This window comes from Nilaparvata lugens, chromosome 8, assembly GCF_014356525.2.
Source record: "Nilaparvata lugens isolate BPH chromosome 8, ASM1435652v1, whole genome shotgun sequence".
NCBI lineage: Eukaryota > Metazoa > Arthropoda > Insecta > Hemiptera > Delphacidae > Nilaparvata > Nilaparvata lugens.
Genome location: NC_052511.1, coordinates 43,742,138 through 43,766,670, shown reverse-complemented (window position 1 = coordinate 43,766,670; position 24,533 = coordinate 43,742,138). Strand labels below are relative to the sequence as shown.

Below are 24,533 nucleotides of genomic sequence, written 5' to 3'. Positions count from 1 at the left end.
ACTGAATACTGCCCTCTCATTGGCCAGTGGGATATGTCGTTTTTTGCATTGAACATAGTGATGGGTACGTTCGTTTTTGCTTGAAATGCTGATCTTTGAGGACGGAAAACTATGGGATATAATTTTTTTTGCTTGAATCTGATATCATCTCGAGATATAAATGAAGCCGTAGAATGCAGACCACTAATAATCTCAATTTTGATTTTTTTGGATATGTTCGCTTTTGCATGTCACCTCCTCAGTTATAAAGTTTGCTTATTTTGGTCGAGTCTGAACTTGATTTGTTGTTTTTTTTTATTCTAAAAGTTATGAAAAACAAAACTTTATATTGCTGGGCCAGTAATTAATCAAAATCGTAAGTTTTACAGATTCATAACATGATCATATTTTTCGAAGAGATTTATTAAAATTTCTCCATATTTTATGTAATGTCTTTTAACTTTATACAATAATATGATGTTTATTCATGATCAAGGATGAATATGCTCAGCCCATCATTCAGCCAAAATACATGATTGTGTGTGGACTAATTTATAAAGCTGCATACACATATGCGCTCTTCCAACCCACACCAAGCACGCTCCTCCCTCGTACCGCCCTCGTTCCTCCATCGAACCACAGTCGCGCCGCCCACGCACCCATCATGAACGTTACGGAAGATGTTAGATCTTCTCGCGTTCCACGGTCGAACCATTTTTGCTCCCCGGTCGATCATCAATCGCTCTGCTGAAGTGACGTTCGGTTGCGGAGCAGAGCGACAGTCTGTACGCACCTTAAGATCAAGTAGCCTACCATATAAAACTATACTATAACCTCTATGTCAGGTAGCTGCATGTCATTTAGGCTATTAACTTTTTGTATCCAGTAATCTATCTTACCTGGTTTTAATACAAATCACTATTATGCCAAACATATCTTAAATAGAAAGAATCTAGGCTACAAAGAAATATACCTATATTTATCTTGAACAGGCCCACCAAAAATAACAATTTATTTGAACATGCCTTCCTTAACAAATGTTGTTTTAATTAAAATAATTTAGGTAGGAAAAGTTTTCAAAGCTCATCCAGTGATTCACTAAATATTGTGGTTGGTATTTTTATTTGAACTTGGCAGCTACCTAAATACGAGAGTGAAAACTTATTATTATTTATTAATGCTACTGATTATTTTTAATTACAAATCATAAAGAATGACTAGGAAAGAGCAACACAATCAGCCCAAAAATGCTCTTCTTCCAAATTTTACAAACAGTAACATTTCCAAAAGATAATAATTACATTTCACTTTCAAGAATTTGTCCAATTTTTATTCCTATTTATTTTAGCAATAAATTGGATAAAATTATCTGAGCACTACTGCCTTAAACTTGTAAACCTACATTAATCAACGTATTCGTGCAAATTGCCGTTCAAATGAATTATGTATATATCTCTAAGATCTCTCTCATCAAACCAGCATTGTGAATAGAAATAGGACACAAGCTATACTTCAAATTTCAAGTCTCTTACTGATAATATATTTTGGTTGAGAGAAATAATGAATTAGGAACTTGAAACATCTATTGTAAACTTTTACTATATTTTAATATAGTACTTGGCACATGATGACGTGAAGGCTGTGTCACAACTGTCATAAAAAGTTATGATTATCCAATGTCGTGATCAAGGCCAGTTGTTTCAGGATCGATCGTGTCAAGTAATTAAAAACAATATTCACAAACTTAGGCAGTATCACAGTCCAGCAAATCTCTCACTAAAGAAGTCCTCCAACTGGTAGAAGCTCCTTCTATGAGCCACCGTGACAATATAATCCTGAATACATTTACAGGGCGCGCCTAACTGAGTTCTGGCAGGCAGTTAAACATTTGCACAGCCAACACTGGGAAACTATCCTTCACTCTTGACAGGCGATAGCACGGCACATCCAAGTTGACCCTCCCTCGAGTTCCATGTGAATGCACTTCCTCTCTTCTAGTGAATGTGTAGATGTTTTTTCTGACATGTAGGAGTGATGACAGTAAGTAGAGGCCATATACTGTATGGATACCCAAACGCTGAAATATGGGCTGGCAGTGTGCATCATACTCACTACATGTCATTACACGGAGTGCCTTCTTCTGGAGCAGGAGAATGTTCCTCACATGCGCTTAGTGCCCCCATATCAAGATGCTGTAAGGGGAAGTGCACACCTACAATACTCGGGGAAGGACCAACTTGGATGTTCCACGCTGTCAACTGTCTAAGGTTAGGGATTGTTTTCCGATTCTGGCAATCATGATGTTCAACTGCCTGCCACATTCAGTGAAGGGGTGCTCACCTACCGCGTTCAAGAACACCCTATTAAGGTGGCTTATTGGGAGGAGCTTTTATTCTTTAGAGGATTTTTCAATGACGACTATGCTGGTCTGTGACGCCATGTAAAATACAGTTTCAATTTTTGACACGATCTATCCGGGGAAGCCTGGTCATCGATCACGATATTGGATAAATTGGATGCCATACTGAAATGTGGCTGGCAAATACCGCATGGTACAACATCAGCAGGTGATCAACAGTGAGCCCCCTCATTTTCCGGAGCAGATGAACAACACTAGAAAGCCTTTTGCAAACTTTGGTAATATGATAGTTTGGTATCAATACCAAAACCAAGTAATGTCACAGGCTCAGTATCAAAAGAGCGTGTAAGCATTGGATTTGGCATCATGGGGCCGTCTGCCCTGACCAATGATTGTGGTATCATCAGCAAAAAGCAAGCTGGAACCACCCACGTGCAAGTCATTAATCACCTCCAGAAATAACAGCAGGCCAAGTACTGAGCCTTGGGGCACACCATGGGGTACATCTTCATTTGATCTGGCACTCATTATTGAAACTACCTGCTTTCTGTCCTTAAGGTAGTCGGCGAGGCGACCATCTTCCACGCTCTTCCCCGGAACCCATATCTAGCCAGCTTTCTCAACAAGATGACATGGGACACACAATCGAACGCCTTTGAGAGGTCGCACAATACCAACTCAATTGATCCATGTTCCTCAAAGACTTCTTGTATTCTTTGGACAAGAGAGAGCACTGCTAATTTACTGGACCTGTCCCCTCTAAAACCATGCTGCATATCACCAAGGAGATTATTACTTTCCAAATACTCATTCATTTGCCTCAACATAGCAGTCTCTATAATTTTACTGATGACTAGCACGATAGAAACTGGCCTGAAATTGCCAATATCATCAGGATTGCCTTTTTCATGTAGGCTATGGGCACAGTTCTTGCAACCTTGATGCAGTCTGGGAATATTCCATCAATGAGACAGGCATTGACTAACAGAAGGAGTGGAGCAATTATCACACCAACAACTTTTTTAGGACATATGTGGATAGGTCATAAATGTCTTAGCTGAAGGTGGTTTCTTCTACAATGTTTTCCAGCTCCACGGCATTCAATGGCCTGAAACAATGAAACTCATGAAGAGTTTAAGGCAGTGATGAGGCTGGATCGTGGCCAGAGTGTGGAATGCTATCCACTATCTCACCCACGGTGTTCAGAAAAGCCCTGTTAGCTTCATCAGGACTGGGCCTACACTTTGTCAATGAGTGTACCTTGTAAGAGTCCTTGATGAGATTCCAAGCTGCTTTTGTGGGATTATGGGATCTGTCAATGAAACTGGCATTGTATTCTTTTTTGCCCTATCTCCATTCTGTAGATCTGCTTGGCTCTTCTGTAGTTCTTGTACTCCTCTCCCTGCAATGATGGGTTAGTCTTGTAGGCAGCATACAACATGGTAACATGGACTCTGATATTACCCAACTCTGGAGTATACTATTCATTTGTGTGGCGTTATTGATTTTTAACAATTCCAAAATTCGTTTTGTAGGCTACTGCTGGGCATGACAGGTTATATGATTCTGTCAGTTTTACATGGAATAGATTAAAGTTTTCCTCACTTGTGGAGATTGTGTCCAGTAAATTCCAATTTATCCCTATAAGGTGTTGTCGAAAAGCTGCTACACTATCCTCTGTAATTTTTCTTCTGCTAAATTCATACCTTTTCACCCAATCAGGAACATCCACATTTCTCTGGAGTTGTTGCAACACATCAATCAGCACAGCACAGTGATCTGCCACCAATGGGTTCACAATCTTAGCCCTATTATATAATTTTTTGAGCAGTCATTAGTTGCTACAGTATCTAGGCAGTTCTGTCCTCTTGTCGGTTCAAGGACAGTCCAGAACAAATTGTGCATCTTTAGTACGTTATTGTATTAGGCCGCCTCTCTGCCTTTAAATCACCACTGTTAAGATGGACATTGAAATCACTGCCTATATAGATTCTTTCAGCCAATTCAGTGATAAACTCAAGACACAACTCGAGTTGGACAATAAATTGCTCAAAATATGCCTGGTTTGAACAGTAAACACAAATAACTACCAGTGAGCAGTTGCTGATAACAATGTCTACAACCTCAAAAACAAGCTCAACACAAAAGACTCCAAGATTAATTTTTTCAAAACTCAGATTTGTATCACCGAAAATGGCTACACTACCATTTTTAAGGGCAGTATGACAATATACATTTGCAAGACCCATTGTAATATCTTCCAACATAATTTTATTGTAGAAGTCAGTTTCGTCCTGTTCGAGCCAGTGTTCACATGCACATAAAACATGTGGTTTCGTATTTCCAAGGATAAGTCAACAAATTAAATTTTGTCTTAGACATTGAACATTTATAAAACAAAATTGTAAGCTATCATTAGAAACTGTATCTTTCATTGCATTAGCAGAAGCTATTTTACTGGGTGATGAGGCTTTGCATGCCGAAAAGGCTTCCTAGTACTGTTTCTGTTTTGAAATCTAAAATTGGCTACAATAATTCCATTGGGCCAACAAGCAGGCTGGAAAATTTTCTTTATCTTCAATTGCAACTCCACGATTGAAAGACTTGTTATAATGAGAATTGCTTCTTACTTCTTCACAAGAAACAGGCTTAGAGCTGAACTGATTAACAAAGGTTTGAAAATCTTCTATTAGAACATCAGGGGACAATTTAGACAAAAACAGCCATTCCCTATCTTCAGCCGACTTGACTTCATGATTATCTGATTTTGAAGTGCCAATTATTTTGTTTCCACTGCCTTTAATGCTAACATTTGTCTTAGTGCTACTCTTTTGTTTATCAACTTTTGCATTAGCCAGTTTTCTATTCATAGTTTTATTATTACTTTTAATTTCAACTGATTTTTCAAACAGCATTTTTGTCTTCGTCAGCACTAATTCGTGAACATTATCAGACGAAACACTTACGTTGGGTTGGTTAAGCATGCTTAGAATTTGAATATTCTCATTACTTACAGTAGTTGCAGGTTGGCTTAATTTTGTGACCCCGAGATACTTTTTTAGTTCCACAACGATTTATTCTTCAGAATAAAGTGTAAAAGTTCCATTGGTTTCTTCAGTTTGGTCGTTGGTTAACGCATTTTTGTCGCTACAGCTACATGTTCACATACAACTTTTTTCTTTTCGATCACTTCTAACCTACCACTCAAGTTCAGATAATTTTCACCCAGTCTTTCAAACTCGTCAAGTATAACTCGTAACTCACAGTTCTCAATATTTTGACTTGAAACTGTATTATTTTTACCATTTGGACTGATTTAAGTTTTTGAAACGGCATGGCTGATAAGAATTTCGGGAACCCTAACCTTGCAAGCATGACAGTACCATACGAAACCACTACTAAGTCCTTCTATCACGCGATATTCTGTGATTGGCATTCTACATTCGATATTCTATGATTGGCATGATTCCACTCCAATCATACAGGCGGACTTGAATGGGGCAAGCCTCACCTGTTCTATCACCACCCCTCCACCCTACAATATAATATTGACATGAGTGTGACAAATAATATCGGAACACTGCATGACAGGTGTGTCCCGGCCTTGATTGTGATCATGATGTTTCATACTAACTTGTTGATATTCCTGATCAACAATATTTTTCTTATAAATTAATGATACTACTTGGAGTACACGCATAAAAGGTATGGATGAATTTATGAAAACACATAACGTCTACAGTTTACGGGTTGGATATTCTTAAAAACAGTAAGTTACTGTAGTTTTATAGTTATTGAAAAAGTAATTTGATTTTTTGGGGAAGATCTCCGTTAAGGCGTGCTCATGCTACTTTCTTTTGTTTGTGTTTTTAATGTTGAATGTTTATTCACAGATTTCCTTTCATGCTCAAACCTTTGCAATCATGGCTAGCAAAAAGGGATCAAGTTTCGGTTTCAAGTATTCGGCTCCCCTTGCTAAACGGAAGTTCAATTTCAGCGAAGTGGAAGAATCAGCTACAAAGGAAATCGATTCTATAAAGGTTTACCTGCGGGTAAAGCCTCACGATGGGAGGCAAATAAATGAAAGTGTAAGTACTTGGTTGTTTGAAACATGATTTTTTTGAAAACATGGATTCACACTACTCTTTCATGTCTATTCACTGCTATGAAATACATGGTATTGATTAGTCGTATCTGCCGACAAATTGGAAATTTATGTCACGATTTATTTCTACATTATGCTAGTATTTCTTTTCTTATTCATACAGAAATCTTAGAATTATGTGGAAAATATAGATAACTATAGAATTCAATAGATTATTCTTTTCTTTGGTTCCCTTTAATTGAGTATTCTATATTATTTTATCTATTCTGTATTGTTTATAGCTTCTTTGTCCATTACTCACATTTGAGGGATGGATGTCAAATCATGTCATTATTAGAAAAAACACCAATTGATCAAGATGGAAGTAATTTGAGATCCAACCCTCAATTTAGTTTACACTTAGTTATAACATTTGAACTGTTGCTCTTCAAACTGCCAATACAGCAGAAAATATCAAGCTTCTCAACAATCAGTCAAATAAGAATGCGCTTGGATCTAACACTCTACATTTCAATATTACACAGTATTGGAAAATTTATATTATTTTAAGATTCAAGATTCAAGATTTTTATTCGCCATTAAGTACAGTACAAGTTTATCTTATACTAGCGTACAATAGGTCGGAGTCACTAATCTAATTAAGACTTATATTACAGTCGAGTCAAAAAGAATTAATTAAAATGAGCATATTATTCAATAAGCTGTCAAATAGTCATAAACATTAAGTATGCAAGAAACATAATTAACATGTATGCATGTTGAAACATAAATTACAAACATAAAAACATACTTAAAGTATAAATCAGAAAACATTTATTAAAAACTATTGCTGATACATCAACCATACCGGTACGTCAAACTTCTCAAGTCATGGGCGAGAAATTCTTCAATTGAGTAAAATGCTTGTTTTTTCAGCCAGTATGATACAGTAAGCGCAAATACTTTATATGGCAGGTTTCTGATTGATTGAGGTAGTTTATTGAACAAAATATATTGCTGATACTTGTGACTTCTGTGTGACTTACGTGTAGCCTGATACTTGGAGTTACTAGGTTTTCTCGGTGTCTGGTCTGATACTCATGTTGATGGCTATGTCTATGGAAAAATTTCATATTTTTTTTTACATAAATTAAATTGACATAGATATACATAGATGGAAGGGTCATTATATTCAAATCTATGAAGCTGTTCCTACATGTTTCCTGACTCTTCAAACCAGCAATACAACGAATAGCTCTTTTTTGCCATACAAATGCTTTTTTCACCTCACTACTATTACCCCAAAGTCCAAGACCATAGTTTAGTTGCGAGTGGAACAAACCATAATAAGTAAGAATCAAAGTATCACAACTAACGCAGGATTTTAGTTTTCTTAAGAGAAAAATGACTCTTGATAGCTTTTTGCATAAGTGCTCAATGTGACTACACCAGCTTAATTTACTATCCAATACAATGCCTAATAGTTTGACAGGTTTCATACATGTTTGGTGGATATCGCTTAAGTTATTTCTAAGTGTGAAAATTATATTTTCTGTCTTTCCCTCATTGAGAACCATGCAATTCGCACTATACCACTCTTTACAACTTGCAATTGATGCATCTAAACTGTCCACCACATTGTCTACACTCTTGTTGGCACTAAGAATGGTGGTGTCATCAGCATATAGCACAGAAAAACAAGGTACATTATCATTAAAATCATTAACAAAGACCAAAAACAGAAAAGGTCCAAGGACTGAACCTTGCGGCACTCCAGCCAATACTTTCTTTGCTTCAGATCCTTCATCATTAAGTTTAACAATCTGATATCTATTGCTAAGGTAGTCTTCGATCAATTTAAGCTCTTTGTTTCTGACTCCATAGTATTCAAGCTTCCTACAGAGAATATTATGTGGTATAATGTCGAAAGCCTTACTCAAGTCTAGCATTTTTCCCCCTACAACCATTCTCTTTTCAAACTCATCCAGGATGAAGTTGACTAGTTTTTCAACGGCCATTGCAGTTGAACAGTCAGGTCTGAAACCAAATTGGTTTACATTCAGCAATTTGTTGATTGAGAAGTATTCGTACATTTGATAGAAAATACAGGCCTCAATTATTTTGCTTATGATAGGTACAATTGCTATTGACCTGTAATTTTCTGGTAATTCTCGATCACCTTTCTTGAAGATTGGGCTGAGCAATGATAGTTTCAAACAATCGGGGATTGACCAGTGAGTAAGACTATATTTATCATCAGAGTTAATGGTGTCAAAATTGATTCAATTATATTTTTTAAAATAAAATTCGATAGACCAAAACAGTCTTCACTTTTTGAGGAGCTTAAATTATTCACAATGGATATCACAGTTTCAGGTTTGACCACTTTAAATGAGAATTCAAGAGTGCTGCTATTAATACCCTCAGCAAACTTAAAATTATGCAATAGTTCAGCATAGGTCACCGAAGATTGGTTTAGATCTTTGGATACAGTATTTGGCACATTAACAAAGAAGTCATTGAGTATGTCTGGTGAAATATTAATTTTTTGAGGAGCTGAGTCATTTCCTATTTTCTTCTTTACAATTTTCCATGCTGCTCTACTCCTATTAGAGGATTTACAGATAACATCATCATTTGCCATAATTTTCGCTCTATCAATAGCTATACAATATTGTTTTTTGTAATTCTTAAATATAACTTTGGCATTTTCAGTATTAGTTATCTTCCAAACATTATACAGCATCATTAGGTGCTCCCTCATGAGCTTTAATTCAGGCGTGTACCAGTTTTTCTGACTAGATTTAGACTTTGGCTTATAATTAATTACAGGACAGTGTATATCAAAATAGGACTTTAAAACATTAATAAACATAGACATCACAGAATTTGTATCACAGACATTGCATATGTATGACCAGTTATAACTAGAGAGACATTTTTGTAGTTAAATTCATATTAGATGGGTTTTCCTTAAATTAAATTAAATGGTTATTACCTTAACTTAAATTTTGATGGTTCTCACTCTTGTTTTTAAAACCCATTAATGTTTGTGTGCTATTTTTGCAGAACGATGTATTTGAAGTGACCGACTCCAATACTTTGTTAGTAAAAGCTACTGAAGGTTCAAATAAAGTCAGCAGAGGCAACGAGACGTACAGGTAAACTTGGTTTGGCTCTTCTTCTCTTCAATTTTACTATTTGAATCCTGTTGTTGGAACCTAACTATCCCAGTTAGAAGTTAAATACAAACAGGGATCATTAATAGACCTATTACTTTTCAAAAATTGAGCTGAGATATTGGTTTACTTGAAAGATGATTTGACGAATGTTCAATTTAATTGTATAGTTAATAAATTACCGTGACTTTGTCCACCCCGGGGTGACTTCATCCCACCTCGCGGAAAAATATTCAATTTATTGAGATATCCGATCTCTATCATCCTAAATCGATGTTTACCCGTAGCCCTGATCATTTTCGAGGTTCCACAATCAATATATTGTCGAATCTCGATATATTAGTTGAATTTAACTGCCTGCTTCATCTTTTTGTTGTTGGATAACTTCGTATTAGAAAACTTATTTCTAAAAGACTTATGACATCGTCGAGTACATTTTGTTTTTGCCTGTTTATTATATTTCAATTGGTATTTCTATAACATCCATAGTTGAACTGGTTAGGGTTCTGTGACTAGTTAGATACAACAAGGTCATTCTTAGGTTAAACTTGGGGTGAATTTGTCCCAGTATAAAAATTGTGATATTATGCAGGATATGATGCAAATACAATTCAAAATATGATAAATATAATGTATTCTACATAATATTCACCTTACTCAAAGTTAATATGTTCTCAATATATATTTATATTCTTTGCTGATTCTGCAGCTGGAGCCAACATGCCTTGACGCTACAATAGATTTTTAGGCAGCAGAAACTCAAATATTTTTCAATAAATTATTTGTGATTTTTTTGATGTGGATTTCATTTGTTTTCAATGTCATTATTTACTTTAAAGGTTTAACAGTTAGTTTTACTTTGTCTAACTCTTAAATATTAACTTTTTTTCATATATTTTTCAAAGTGAGACAAAGTCACCCCAACCCCTGGTTGACATTGTCTCTTATTTAAAAAAAACTTTGTTAAAGTTAAGAAAAATACTAACTTTTTATAATGAAAAATACTCTTCAAACATTGCAGAACACAATAAAATATATTGCAAGAGATTTGTTCTAACTTAAATATTAATTGCAAGCTGTTTAAAATCTCAACTCTCCAAAATTGGGACAAAGTCACCCCGGTTTACCGTACTGATTATGCATATATTCTGAGATCTCCGCCTTGGAGTTTAATGGTGCAGTGTGCGGATTACAGCATGAATAATAATTATAATATAAAGGTCATATTCACTGTCGTCAAGACGAATTTATTTTGTTTAAAAAATAAACAAAAATTATAAATTGATATTTCAATTTGTGCATCTTCTTCGATTAGAGAGGTGGTTCTGTCCCAAGTCATTCTCAAAACCAAGATGTCTACTTCATCTTCTACTAGATTTTTATAACATAAAAATTGTATTATATTTTCAATTAGCCTAATCTTAGAATGTAGTTTCAATATGAAAGTAGAGTATACTTTACTTCACTATATTGGTATTTGCTTGTACTGGTGTGTCTGTCCAAAAGTAGCTTCATCCTAGCATGTTGAAAATTATGTTTCTAAATAATGGAGCTGGTTCAGGTTCATTGTTTATTGCTAATCAATTTATTTCTTATTCTAGTTATACATTCACACACATTTTCCCTCCCGATGTATCTCAGAAAGAAGTGTTTGAGAAAAGTGTGAAGGAGTCAGTGATGGACTTTGTGAATGGCTTCAGCTCTCTCATATTCACCTACGGCACGACCAGTGCTGGAAAAACGTTCACCGTTCAAGGTAACTCCTTCTTACAAGTATCTAATTGATAATTCCACTTCTCAAAATGCAAACAATATTAAATTAAAAATATAAAATCAACTTGAAAAAACAAATCAACTTCTTAATTTTCACATTATTTTATCTGTGGAAACATAAACCATGTCAAATTGGGATCAAAGTTTCTAACATTGAAGAAATGGAACAACTAATATAAAATATTGAATTCTCAAACAACTATGTATACAATTGTCGACAACTATAAGTGATGATGTAAGGCGTAATAGGTGATTACAGACAATATTTGTAATGTCCCCTTCTTTTGGAGTGGTTGTCCTCGAAGTGGTTATTAGTTGAAAGCCACTAATAAAAAAGCTTGAATAAGCGCTGTGCTCTCTGTTCTCTCATTGGGACGTTGCTTGATTACATCTTCACAAATAGCCAGTTATGAGCTACAAAATCACTTCAAGGTGGTTTTGGATTTCACCCTAAACTGTGATTTCATTCATCTCTCATCATCCTTCCCAATATCAATACCACCTATTACTAGCATTACCACCAATCTTAATATTATGACCACCAATAATTCCTATTATTTTTATCCAATAATAGGAAGATTGGGATGTGACCTAGTTCTCCGTAATTTTAATTATTTTAGATGTTAATAATAAGCTCTATTTTTCTTTTTCTATTGACATGTTTATCATACCTAGTTAATGGAACTGCCGGCGCACAAGTTGCTCTTTGCCGGTAGTACCATATTGAGATTATTTATTTTAATAATATGTATACAGTATAATTTTTATGGCCAATAAATGAATTTGAATTTTGAAAGTAGAATATAATGATGCGGGTTGAATGGACCTGTCGTTTTAAACTTCCGGGAAAGTGATGTTGATGATAAGTAGGCCAAATTTATTTATTAAAAATTTAAGCTCGTAAATAGAGCTCTCATAGAAGAGAAAAGATTTCGAGGATGCATTCTAATCCGACTTGAATGCTGTCTCACTCTTAGCATTTTCTACTTCAAATACCTCAAATGAAGTCAATCTCCGACTCATTATATTCGATCCATGTATGCATTATATTATAAAAGTCGAGTAGGCTATACTATTTCCTCGATGAGTGGAATCAAAATTAAACACGTTTTTTCTCAGGAACGAGTCAGCTTCCAGGGTTAATACCGCGTGCCTTTTGCCTTGTCTTCAAATCAATCGAAGACAGACAAACTGATGCCATGGAGTACATGCCTTGCGGACGAATAGTCAAACGAATGACGGAGCAGGAGCTCAAGAACCACTCCGACCTCAAACAGACCATCATAAATCACTGCAATATTGATGATTCACAAGTAAGCCCACACAATTACCTAGGAAAATATTTATATTTTCATAGACGTTTTGGAGTAGATACAAGTTTTTAAATGCTCTATTCGGGAAATTATTTTCACAAAATACTATCGAAAGTAGCATTTTACTCCGAAACATATAACTAAAGTAGTCATTTTTCTTCATAGGGAGTAGATTGATTACGTCAAATGAAAATAAAATATTAAAAACAATATAAAACATGAACTACCCTTTTATTTAAAACATTTCCCAAACAACTAGTTTCGGCCTACTTTGGTCATTTTCAAGTTTAAACATTTATTTATTTCAAACATTAGACATTACACAAATTTGAATGAATTCCTTAAGTAGAAGAAAGTTGACATGCTTGGATAGGTGGAAACAAATAATACAGTAATTCACTTACACTTCTTCTAATAATACTGAAGCTCCGAATCATAGCATGGCAATAATTGTGTTTGTGATGACGTTTATTGTTTTAAAGTAGGCCAAAACTAGTTGTTTGAAATGTTTTAAATAATAGGGTACTTCATGTTTTTAATAAAGTAGCCCATACAAATGAAGGGATTTTATGAAATTGAAATACTAGGCTATTGGCGGAATTAAGACTTTCAAGTTTTCTCTCCAAAGACTGAATGGGCCCCATTCAAATAACATGGGTGGCATCTCTAGTAGCTTATGTATCTCAGTGTCTGCCACTGGAGATAGGTATCAAGGTTGTAGCACACATAATAGAACTGGGCTCAGATTAATGACTAGTGTTGTTCAATAATAATGGATTGTTCTATTATCTGGGAAGGTAGGTTTTGCTTGCGGCAGAGGATCATGGTGAAGGGAATTTGAACAATAATTTATTTTTATAAATGCAGATTGAGTGAAATGTTTGGTAGGATAATTCAAAGACCTTATGTAATATCTCGCCCTGGGCGACAAACGGTCATTAAAACAGTACATATTTGTACAAATAGCTACTGTTTAAATAGAATGTTCACTCCAAGTTTAAAACTATCCAGTGAATAAAATATAAATGTGACGAGTTTTAGCTACGAAAGCTGTTGTTTCGCCAACATGCAAGCCTATAGAGAATAGCATGAATATATTACATTTTATCAGTAACAATATTACACTTATACGTGGGCAGTTTGAAAAGTTTCCCACCATGAAGATGGCAAATCTCGTGAACAAAATCTGGTGTATATTCTTGGTCATATTTTAGTTGCCACTTACCAATATTCCAACCATTCTAGGCACTTAGGATTTATCTTACAATACTTTTGAGTTAGAAGGTGTCGGGTGATGCCTATTTATTACTTCACATGATATTTGGATGCATTATTGACCATTCCGGACTGGAAAATCAGTGAACTGGTAAGTCACATAAGGACCTGATGTGAGTAAACGCGAACACCCATATTCGTCTTAGTCAAACGACTGTAACTAAGAGTCCCTAATGATTGAAATTATTGTGAGTAACTATAAAATTATGATAAAAAAATACACCAGAACTTGTTCATAAAGGTTTTTATCTTCATGTATGTCGTAAACTTTTAAAACTGCCCTTGTAAGTCACCTATGCTAATTTTCAAAATGGCAATTATAGTTGTTCAGTAAAATTTCAATAACAGCTAAAATTAAAAGCAATAGCTTCTATAATTTGACTAACAGTCAGTACCATCTATATAAACATGTTACATAAGGCTAGGCACACACCAAGACATGACAAGACAAGACATGATTAGACACAATACTTCACATAGTTGCTTATGACGCAGCACACACTGATTAGTCATTGCAATTAGACATGTCTTCATAAGCAACTATATGAAGTATTGTGACTGAACATGTCTGATTATGTCTTGTCTTATCTTGACTAACTGGTGTGTGCCTTGCCTAAGAGGGCAGTTTGAGAAGTTTCCGACCCATCAATGAAGATAACCTTCGTTTACAAGTTCTGGGGTATCTTTTTGGTCATTTGGTATCTCTTTTTAAACAAAACGTATTCATAGCTGTGAAGTATAAGTTATTATGAGTGTAGCATTTTATTCAGATCTCATTCCAAATATCTAATTACCAATATATCATTGTTTATTCTCTACTAATAATTTTTTCTGTTCCAGAGCTTAACAAAAAACGTCCACAAATTGAGTCAACATGGTAAGATATTCTACTTTTTTTATTCTTGAAAAGTGTGAACCTTTAAACGATCTATTTTTCACGGTTGTTTATGAAGTCAGATTGCTTTAGTTAATAATGTGTCATGATTTTAAACGCCTTCACTTATATTTTGTTACGTAAACCTAATGGTTCCATCAACCTTTTAAATATGAATTGGAATATTGAAGAGTCCCCTACTATTTCTGATATGCTTTTAGAATGATTTCATGTATCTACTTTCTCACAGTATTATTTCTGAAAAAAAATTTACATAGTAATTCAAATTGAAACAGGTGTGATCATTAACATAATGATCTTCATCTGATCTAATATAAACAAACAAACTATTGTAAGATTCACATCAATGTGTCAGCATTAAAGGGGAGCATTGATGCTGACAGTATGAAGTGAATATCAACAAACTGTTATGCATAATATTATCCAATATTTTTATCGAAAGCTACCTTCTATTCTCGTTGGTAAAACAATCAATGTTTGGGAGAAGCGCCAATGATTTATGGGAAAAGCGCCTTACTTCTATGGAAGATATTTTTACATTTGAAAAAGCAACAGCAGCTATTAAATTTTGGCCGTTTTGATGAATAACTTTTCCCTTCCTTTCCCCAAGTTAAATGTTGGCCGAATTTCCTCATTCTTTGCACACAGATTCCGCAAAGGACACTTCTGAAGTTTTAAAAATACCCTCCATAATATATCATTCTGAATTATAAAAATTGCATCGATATAGTTTAAGTAGTTTTCGAGATATGTCGGATATACAAACAAAATGTGTCTTTATAGAATCGGATTAATTGATAAAAGCAACTCCTGTCATGAAATTCTATGTTTTATGAAACATTGAGATTCGATAAAAATTATCTATACTCCCAGGAAAAGCTCTGATAGAAGCAACAGTGCCTAATCAAATTTTTGAACAATAAATGTATTTTAAATAAGTTCTCCAACTTTGTGCTAACCTAATAAAGAGACAGATTCTCTATGTTCAGTTCTACTGAAATCTTGTTTATAAACCATCCTCAACTTTATTAAGAGATTGATTGATTGATTAGCTGCCTTTATTAAAAACCTAGGAGGACAAAGTTAGGGCGCAGCCGGCCCTCTCTTACACATAACCCTCACGAGATTGAAAGAAGAAGAATATAAATGCTAGAATACGAACTTTGAACCCTTAAAAACCCACCCGTAGAGTTAGAATATCGCCAACAGATTTCTTAGTGAGCACTTTTAGGACCCATAATAAAGAAGCTATATTCTAAGTTTTGTTGCAATCTATCCAGTAGTTTTTCAGAAATCGTGATCAGTGAGTGAGTCAGTCAGTCAAGAATTTTATAAGTATAGAAGAAGAATAAAAGAATGAATTTGTCCTTGAAATAGAAACATTGAATGGGGAAAGTTTTTCAATTAATTTTTACCTTTACAATTATCGAAGTCAAATGTCAAAATTTGGAATGAAAATTTTAAGACAAAATTAAGAAATAGAAGAAGTTTTGGGCAAAGGCTGTTTCTTCTTTTCTGACTATGTACTGTTTGCTCTTTCCAATACACAAATGAATGTAAATTCTAAAAAATACTATTTTGTTCATGAATTTTAATTGTTGTAAATAATCATATGGTTTTGATTTCAGAGAGTGGACTCAATTTTGAAATAATGGATATGATTCTAGAAAAAGAGACAAATTCTCTGGTTGTGTTGAAGCCTGAAATTACGTACTCGTTATGGATAAGCTTCTACGAGATCTACAACGAGTGCATATACGATCTACTAACAGCGCCGCTCACATCAAACAGTCAACGGAAGCATTTGAAAATCGGCGAAGACTCTGCTAAAAACAGTTTCGTCAGAGACGTGAACTATGTGAATGTGACGTCGATCACAGATGCGCGAAAAGTGCTGATCTACGGCCGCAACAACTTGCAGGTGGCGATGACCGGTCTGAATGCGCACTCGAGCCGCAGTCACTGCATATTTACGCTGACTCTGGTGCGCAGTCCAGAAGCTGCTGAAACCGGTGATGACATCGTCATCAGCCAGCTGTCCCTTTGCGATCTAGCGGGCACCGAGCGTCAGAAGAAAACACTGAACGTTGGCGAGCGACTGAAGGAGTCGCAACACATCAACTGCTCTCTGCACGTCCTCAGCAGGTGCTTCGATATTATCCGCGAAAACCAAAACAGAGCTGAAAGGAGTGTGATTCCCTATCGAGAATCAAATCTCACTAAACTCTTCCAAAAAGCACTAAGAGGTGAAGAAAAAAATAGTAATGATGGTAAATATAAATGTGGCTTTCTCGTTAGATGACACACATCAAGTGTTGAAAACATCAGCGATTGCACGGAAAACGACGACGTCGATAAAGCCGTGGCAGCAGAAGAAGCGTCGTTCGCGATCAGTGATGCTGCGCAGGTCGATTGCCGAACATTCGCGCGGCACCAAGTCGACGCTAACGCGAAGCACTCTGACCGAAGTGGACGTCGAGGAAGAAATCGATGACAGCGATTACGGTGACGTCACCAATGTTCACGACCAAAGCAAGCAGATTGTCGAGTCGCTGCTCGCTACAATCGACACCCAGAAAAAGAAAATCGCCTCATACAAGAACCGAGTAGAGGAGTTGGAGGAGATGAATGCAGACTTGGAGGACGATCTGAGACAGGAGCTGGCGGTCGAGTATGGCAAACTCATCAAAACAATCGAAGATCGGCTGAAGCAGCGCATCGGAGACAAGGAGAAGGTAATCGAAGAGAAAGACAGAATGATAGCCAAGCTGGAGAGTCGTATCAACTGTGAGCTCGATGCTGAGACTGGTCCTGGCCAATCGGCTAGAAAGAAACGAAAGGTTTTTGATTGTTCGTTGTCGATGATTGAATGTGTAGATGACGCCAACAGCTCTCAAGTTGAAGATGATGTAGCTATTCTCAGAGAGGAGAACAACTTATTGAAAAACGATTTATCAAGCCTCAAATCGAATTTGGCTCACTACAATAATGAGAATTTAGAGCTAAACAAGAAGTATGCTGAGATAAAGCTGATGCGCAGAATCGAGAACATTGCGACGTTGAGGGAAGCGGTGCAGGATGAAGATATACAGCGTATTTTAGATGAGATGGACAACATGAAGGAGAAGTTTGAAGCGGAAGTGAGCAAAAGAAATGCACTGATCAAGGAGGCAATGGATGAGATGAAATACCTCGAGGCCGACTATAACGAAGTGCGAACTGAGAATGGAAAGCTGGAAGGCGATTCACTAGTCGCCAGAGATGAATTGGAGGATGCCAAGCGCTCTTTAGACATCGCCAACCAGATTTCTGCCAAGAAATCAGAGGAAAATCACGAACTGGAATTAAAGCTCGAACAACTGGAAACCGACAATGAGAAACTGAACTATTACATAGAACTTGCACAAGCTGAGATCAAGTGTCTGCAAGAAAAGTTAATGTTGTTGGAACGAAATCGGACTCAAAGTGTTGACATCTTCGATTACAATAGAAACAGCAACAGCATTGTGATGGATGCGCAGAGCACTAAGCTCGACGACAATACACACAACACATTATGTAAGCAGTTGCAAAAGGTTTCGCTGGAATTGGGCACTCCAGGGGTGGCAGATGAGCACTTGGTTTCCATGCAACCGAATTGCACTTTTGATGCGCTTTCAATTAACTTATCAAAGGAACAGACAGCTCAAAATTCGTTACAATCTACCTTCACTAATGAAACTGTGCCCGAAAATGTTTCGGTTCCCATGCCACAGAATTGCACTTTTGATGCACTTTCAATGAATTCATCAAAGGAACAGACTGTTCAAAACTCATTGCATTCGACTTTCACTAATAAAACTGTTCCTGGAAATATCTCTAACAGTTTATCATTCTCAAGGCGACAATTCTCAAAGTCGCTAGCCTCCAATGTGAAGTTATCTGACAAGTTAATGACCAGTAAATCAAAATCTTTTGAGAACAATTCAGAGTCAAAGTCATTTTGTAAAGGAAATACAACTTTTGAAGTTGATGAAATTGACGATGATGATGATGGATTGTCCACTCGCTGTGAAACAGAAAGGGATGAAGAGGGAATGAATCAAGAAGAAGAAGGGGACGAGAAGAAAGAAATTGAACTGAAGATTATTGAGCTGACTAATGAAATTGAAAAACTTGAACAAAATAACCATTCTCTGTTACATTTTGTCGAATAGCATAAAGAGGAGAAAATAAATTTGGAATTCAAAATTGTTGATCTCACAGAAGAGATAGAACGTCTAAAAGATGAAAACGAAGCTCCTAAGTCACAATTCAATAGAAAACTCACGGAACTGTCACTTGAAATCAATGAAATCAAAACGTTCCATTCAAAAACCGTTGATTTGATAGATGATTTCGAGAAAGAAAAGGCACTCTTTGTAAAAGCAATTGAGAAATTGAACGTAGTCAATGAAATGCAGGCAGAAGAAATTGAACGGCTGAGAGAAGTAATAGACGTGAAAAATGTAGAACTGGAGCAGCGCAAATCTGCATTGGGGAATAATCAAAAGCAGCTTAGCAACTCAGAGAAAGTTATTCCTGAATTGCAAGAAATGGCATCAACCTTGAAAACTTCAAATGCCCAGCTAATCACTTGTAATAGGGAACTCGCTGACAAAAATGAACAATTAGTCAAACAACTTGAATCAAAGGATGAGGCTTACGAATGCTTAGCGCACAAGTTAAGTGATTCTGAAGCGAAGCATGAAAGTTTGTCGAACTTAATAGACACTAGAGAACGTCGAATCAGAGAGTATGCAGAAGAGAATAAGCAATTGATTGAGCAACGCGAAAATCTATTGCAGAAATTAAACGAGCTGCAAATAAATCATGATTGTTTGCTGAATGAAGTAAGCACTTCCAACGGAGAATACGCCGAGAAAAATAAGCGATTGGTTGAGGAACTGCAAACGACAAATGAGAAATGCGAGAGTCTTTTACAGAGAATTGTTGTAGTTGAAGCTGATGAAGAGCGTTTGATAAATGAAACAGGTGTCACTAACAGGGAACACTTGCAACGAATTGACCAACTTATGAAAGAGCTGCAATTGAAGAGTGAAGCAGATGATATTCAATTTCAGACATTGAAAAATCTAGAATCAAATAATGAGCGCTTAGTGATAGAAGTAGGTAATTTGAAACGTAGCAAGGAAGAGTACGTCGATAAAAATCACCAATTGGAGGAAGAGTTGAAAACCAAGAACGAAAAGTACGAAAGTATTCTACAAAAGTTTAACAACTTGAAAGCAAAACACGAGTGTTCCATGAAAGAGATGGATACAAAAGAAAGCAACCTTCGTCAAGTTGAAAACGAGCTTATGACTGTTAGGAAAGATTTGGAGCTGAAAAATGGTGAAATTCGAAAACTTCAGATATTGAGTGAAACTTGTAAGAGCCATACGACTAATGAAAAGCCACGCACCTCTTCCAACACGAAAGTGAAGGCAATCGAGCATTCAGACGGTGATGCGGACGATGCCTTCGTCTCTCCACCGCACCGTGAAAACAATCGACCTGCAGCTAATACTAAATCCGAACGCCCATCGAGAATATCCAGAACCAAAGTGAGTTTCTTTTTCATTTGTTTGATTCATTATCATTACTAAATGAAAAATCAAGACTAGAATAATAGTGTTTTAGAATCTTGGACAACTCTCCAAGGTTTACCCGTCTATTGACAAAAATTATCCTTCTCTGTATTATTAATTAAAATAGCTCATAGAATCATGAAAACAACTTGATGTCAAAACCACTGCGTTATTAAACAATTTGAAACTTCAGGTTGAAATTACTGAGATATTGCATTCACCCCCAAGACTTCTGCTACTGCAAATATTGACAACAGGGTAAACAGCTAGATGGAAATTCGATAAGCGCTACTATTCAAAAATTATTTGTCAGCCCGGGAATCGAGCCCAGTACCTCCTTATTGCCGGTCAGGAATGCTTACCCTTACACCAAACTGACAATCTCTGGATTGTATACAAAGCCATAGCGGCCAGCCAGTCTACAGATGGAAATTACTGAGATATTGCAATTATTCAAATGCTAATGAATTATTAAAGCTAACTATTATTAAACGAAAATCCAAATTAAATACTGTAATTCCATTAATTTGAATTTTCATCTAGCTGTTTACCCTGTTGTCAATATTTGCAGTAGCAGAAGTCTTCGGGGTGAATTACAGTACAGCATTTAATTTGGATTTTTGTTTCATAATAATTGTTATTTTGAATTAGTCCAAATATAGGTCATTTATATCCACCCTAAATGATTGATCCTGAAAATTACAAATCTGGATAAAACTATACATTTTATAGGTTCTTTGCTTGTTTATTCGTGTTTTTAGTGATCAATTTCTGTTACAGATTGGTGAATCGGCTCAAATGAAAACGCTTACCATTTCTGCTAGGAAAACTAAGAGAGTGTAAGTATAACAACAAATTCCCTCTTCTCGCATTTTCTTCTCTAAAATTTCATTACATTGTAAGATGCGTCTTGTAAAGTGTCAACATCATGTAGTGCCTGCACATGGCTTGCCATAGTGGAGTAGGACAGTAACAATTCCCATATCAACATATTATATTTCTTAGAAAAATATAATTCACATTGAAATGATTGTATTAGATTATCAATTACCCTTTTGGTTAGGGCTACTCTGAATAATTATCAAGAAATAAAAAATCCAAGTACCCTTTTTAAAAAAATTACTCAAAACATGTTTCAACATTAATGCCATTTTCAAGTGAGTGAAATATTCAAATTGATATCCACACTTAATGATTTATCCTGGAAAAAGTGAAATATTCACTCACTTGAAAATTACATTAATCTTGAAACATGTAGTGAGTGAAAAAATTTAAATAGGGTACTTGGATTTTTATTCTTATTTCTTGATAGATTAACAATGTATCCAGTTTGCTTTAAATAAACCAATGGATTTTTTTTGTTTTAACAAATTGCTCTAAGACCATATTATTATAATATAACTATATCTAGTTATATATAAGTTCTTGACTGTGAATTCGGTTCCATCACGTCACCTAAGTTAATAATATATTTTGTAGCGTCTATAATAACCTTCTCTTAATACTCTCTCTTCTGTTTCACCTTGGTCAAAAACATATTTTTTTCATTTGCTTTTGTTTCTATTTATTCATTTTGTAATGAACCATTTTTACTTTTAGCACTCGATCGGCGGCATCTACGCAAGCTCAGAGTGTATCATCATCGCCACCACCTGCCCAGATTCAGAGTGAGTGTTTGTTACATCAATCAACTTTAATCTCAGCACTATTTATAGATAACGAACTCGTTATAATTTTAAAGTCTCCACAGTCTGTGGAATGTGGGTACCACATAGCCTGAATCCAATCTAGTTGTTTATTGATGTGAATGCATGAAATAAATCTCAGCTTCCTTATAATTTTGTTCACAAAAACAATACGATGGTTCTTTCTACACGTTGGCAGGATGTAAATGTGTGATCACTCCAATAAGAACCAATGGTATATCACAAATTCACTTCAATACAGAACTCAAGTCTACATAAATATAAAAATACTACAAATTTTTTAAATGTAATATATGAAAACCAGAATTCAATTACAGAAACCCATCAATTTTATATTATTTTACCTACAACAAATAATTCATTATTTAGGCAACAATAATTCTTGAAAATAACTTGAATAAATTAACTGTTGATTAAGGCTCAGCTTACACTTACGGGACTCAGGTCGAGAAGAGACTCGACTTTAGTCGAGAAAATGTTTCCAAATAGTGACACTCGATTGTCGATTCTAGTCTCTGCGACGTCACCATTTGAAAACACATGCTCTCGACTAGAGTCGAGTCTCTTCTCGACCTGAGTCGCGTAAGTGTGAGTTGAGTCTAACTAAAGGTGCGTACAGATATACGCGCCGCGAACATGAGCACTTCACTTTTAATCAGCTGATTATATCTGTATTTCTACAGAAACGGTAAGATACAGATATAAAAGGTTTGGCTTCAGCTGATTAAAAGTGAATTGCTCATGTTCGCCGCGCGTATATCTTTACGCACCTTATATAAATCAATAGTGCCTTAAGGGTACTAGTTATTAATACTTTGTAATTAATATTCACATACAATTGAACAGAGTCAATACATTGAGATACCTTATACCAGGGTGCACCATCATAATATCCTTTTTTCAAGACTTGTTGAAACGCATTGTAAGAGTTAGAAAAGTTTTGTTTTATTTAGTTTTGAAGAGGTATATCATGCAGGTGACGTTCCTCACTCTGAGTACCTATTTCTAGTATTTGATGTCACCCTTTTAAGCATTGCAGGCGTAATTTTGGCAATTTCCACCTGCATGTTCCTCTTTAGATCTTGAAGAGTCTTCGGACAGTTCACAGAGACACGGGATTCCAAAAAACCTCACGAAAAAAAATTACACGGGGGCAAATCAGGAGATCGATCCGGCCATTGCAAATCGCCTCTCATTGAGATAAGGCATTCTAGTATGTGTTCCTACAAAACAGCCATTTTCTATATTATATCAATTTTGTATGGATGGAAATGAAGGTCTTCGTCAAGAATTCTTCTCAGAGAAAGATCGAAAAGTTCAAGGCTGAACGCCTTGGTGATTGCAAAATTGAAGCTATCACCGTCTCGATGTTTTACGTGATCTAACGCAAACATTAGATCTTCGTTTTGTTCTACTATATGTTCTCCTGAATTAGTAACCCATAAAACAATATTGATTTCTGGTCTGGAACACAGGCTAATAGGGCTAAAATAGATTCCAAAAGGCGTGCTGTGCTGCAACCACTGAACAGTCATACGAAAAGTAGGCCTTAACGGCGAGCGCACGCTCCTCGCTGTTCCATCGCGCGATGGCGACTGAACTGTGCTAGAACAAAACTTTGGAAACATGTCTCTCGAATGTGATACTAGCACTCCACTATGTCATCAACGTATCAACGTAAATTCAAATATAAAAATCTGTTAAAGTTAGCAAGTTATGGATATCACCAAACTATAAACACTTTTAATATATAAAAATATATTATTCATATATATTCATTTAACATATTCATCAAAGAATACTCTCATAACCATCTCTGGGATTTCCCAAATCAATATAATGTAACAGTAATCAAATCAGTATACTGTAATTGCTTTACAGTTATGTTTTTCTTTCAAATGTTTAATGTTTGTATTTTGGTGATATTCCTAACTTGCAGCTTTATAAACAGTTTTGACAATACCTAGTTAGTTTTTCAGTTCACGAAATAATTATAAATCCCTTTACCGCCTTACTAAGATGTTTGGCCGTTTTCACACACACCAATTTCTCGCCGAAACGATATGACCACGACACTCGGAATGTTTTCTGATTGGCCAATACACCAACCCAAACAACCAATCTGAGGACATTATTTATTTATTTATTATGAGTGTCATGGTCGTGTCGTATCGGCGAGAAATCGCTGTGTGTGAAAACCGCCATTAGTCTGAGATTGAGAACAAATCGGCTCAGGCAGATTATATGTCAATCCATTAAATGCACAGACTGTTAAATGTCTATTTTTGTTGTTTCCATTTTTTCAGAGTGAAAACTAACAACTTCTGTCAATAATTGTTACTTTATTTATTATATGTTGAT

At 35.7% G+C, this 24,533-nt stretch overlaps 2 protein-coding genes across 4 annotated transcripts in view; both read left to right on the top strand.

The window, feature by feature from the left end:
• Positions 1 to 246: 246 nt before the first annotated feature.
• Positions 247 to 17,270, top strand: LOC120352755 (kinesin-like protein KIF20A). Of its 3 annotated transcripts, none has more exons than XM_039434857.1 (7): positions 247 to 355; positions 6,232 to 6,426; positions 9,492 to 9,583; positions 11,203 to 11,357; positions 12,494 to 12,687; positions 14,803 to 14,839; positions 16,486 to 17,270. In XM_039434857.1, the coding sequence occupies exons 2-7, from the start codon at positions 6,262 to 6,264 to the stop codon at positions 17,157 to 17,159; spliced, it is 1,317 nt and encodes a 438-aa protein (XP_039290791.1). In that variant the 5' UTR covers positions 247 to 355; positions 6,232 to 6,261; the 3' UTR covers positions 17,160 to 17,270. The 3 variants fall into 3 exon arrangements, with proteins under 3 accessions (XP_039290791.1, XP_039290793.1, XP_039290792.1); XM_039434859.1 differs by lacking the exon at positions 247 to 355 and adding an exon at positions 5,528 to 5,929; XM_039434858.1 differs by lacking the exon at positions 247 to 355 and adding an exon at positions 5,903 to 6,043.
• Positions 17,254 to 24,533, top strand: part of LOC111054003 (myosin-11-like) — a 21,806-nt gene continuing 14,526 nt past the window's right edge. Inside the window, exons 1-4 of the mRNA XM_039435157.1 lie at positions 17,254 to 18,477; positions 19,054 to 20,442; positions 21,247 to 21,305; positions 22,066 to 22,133. Of these exons, the coding sequence (XP_039291091.1) occupies positions 17,254 to 18,477; positions 19,054 to 20,442; positions 21,247 to 21,305; positions 22,066 to 22,133 (2,740 nt within the window). The remainder of the gene's footprint in view (positions 18,478 to 19,053; positions 20,443 to 21,246; positions 21,306 to 22,065; positions 22,134 to 24,533) is intronic.

Bases quoted from the DNA above. Each gene is read 5' to 3' on its own strand.
- LOC120352755 (XM_039434857.1), top strand. From the start codon at position 6,262: ATGGCTAGCAAAAAGGGATCAAGTTTCGGTTTCAAGTATTCGGCTCCC. The intron at 9,584-11,202 runs GTAAACTTGGTT...TTCTTATTCTAG, and splicing joins AGAGGCAACGAGACGTACAG to TTATACATTCACACACATTT. The intron at 12,688-14,802 runs GTAAGCCCACAC...TTTCTGTTCCAG, and splicing joins GCAATATTGATGATTCACAA to AGCTTAACAAAAAACGTCCA.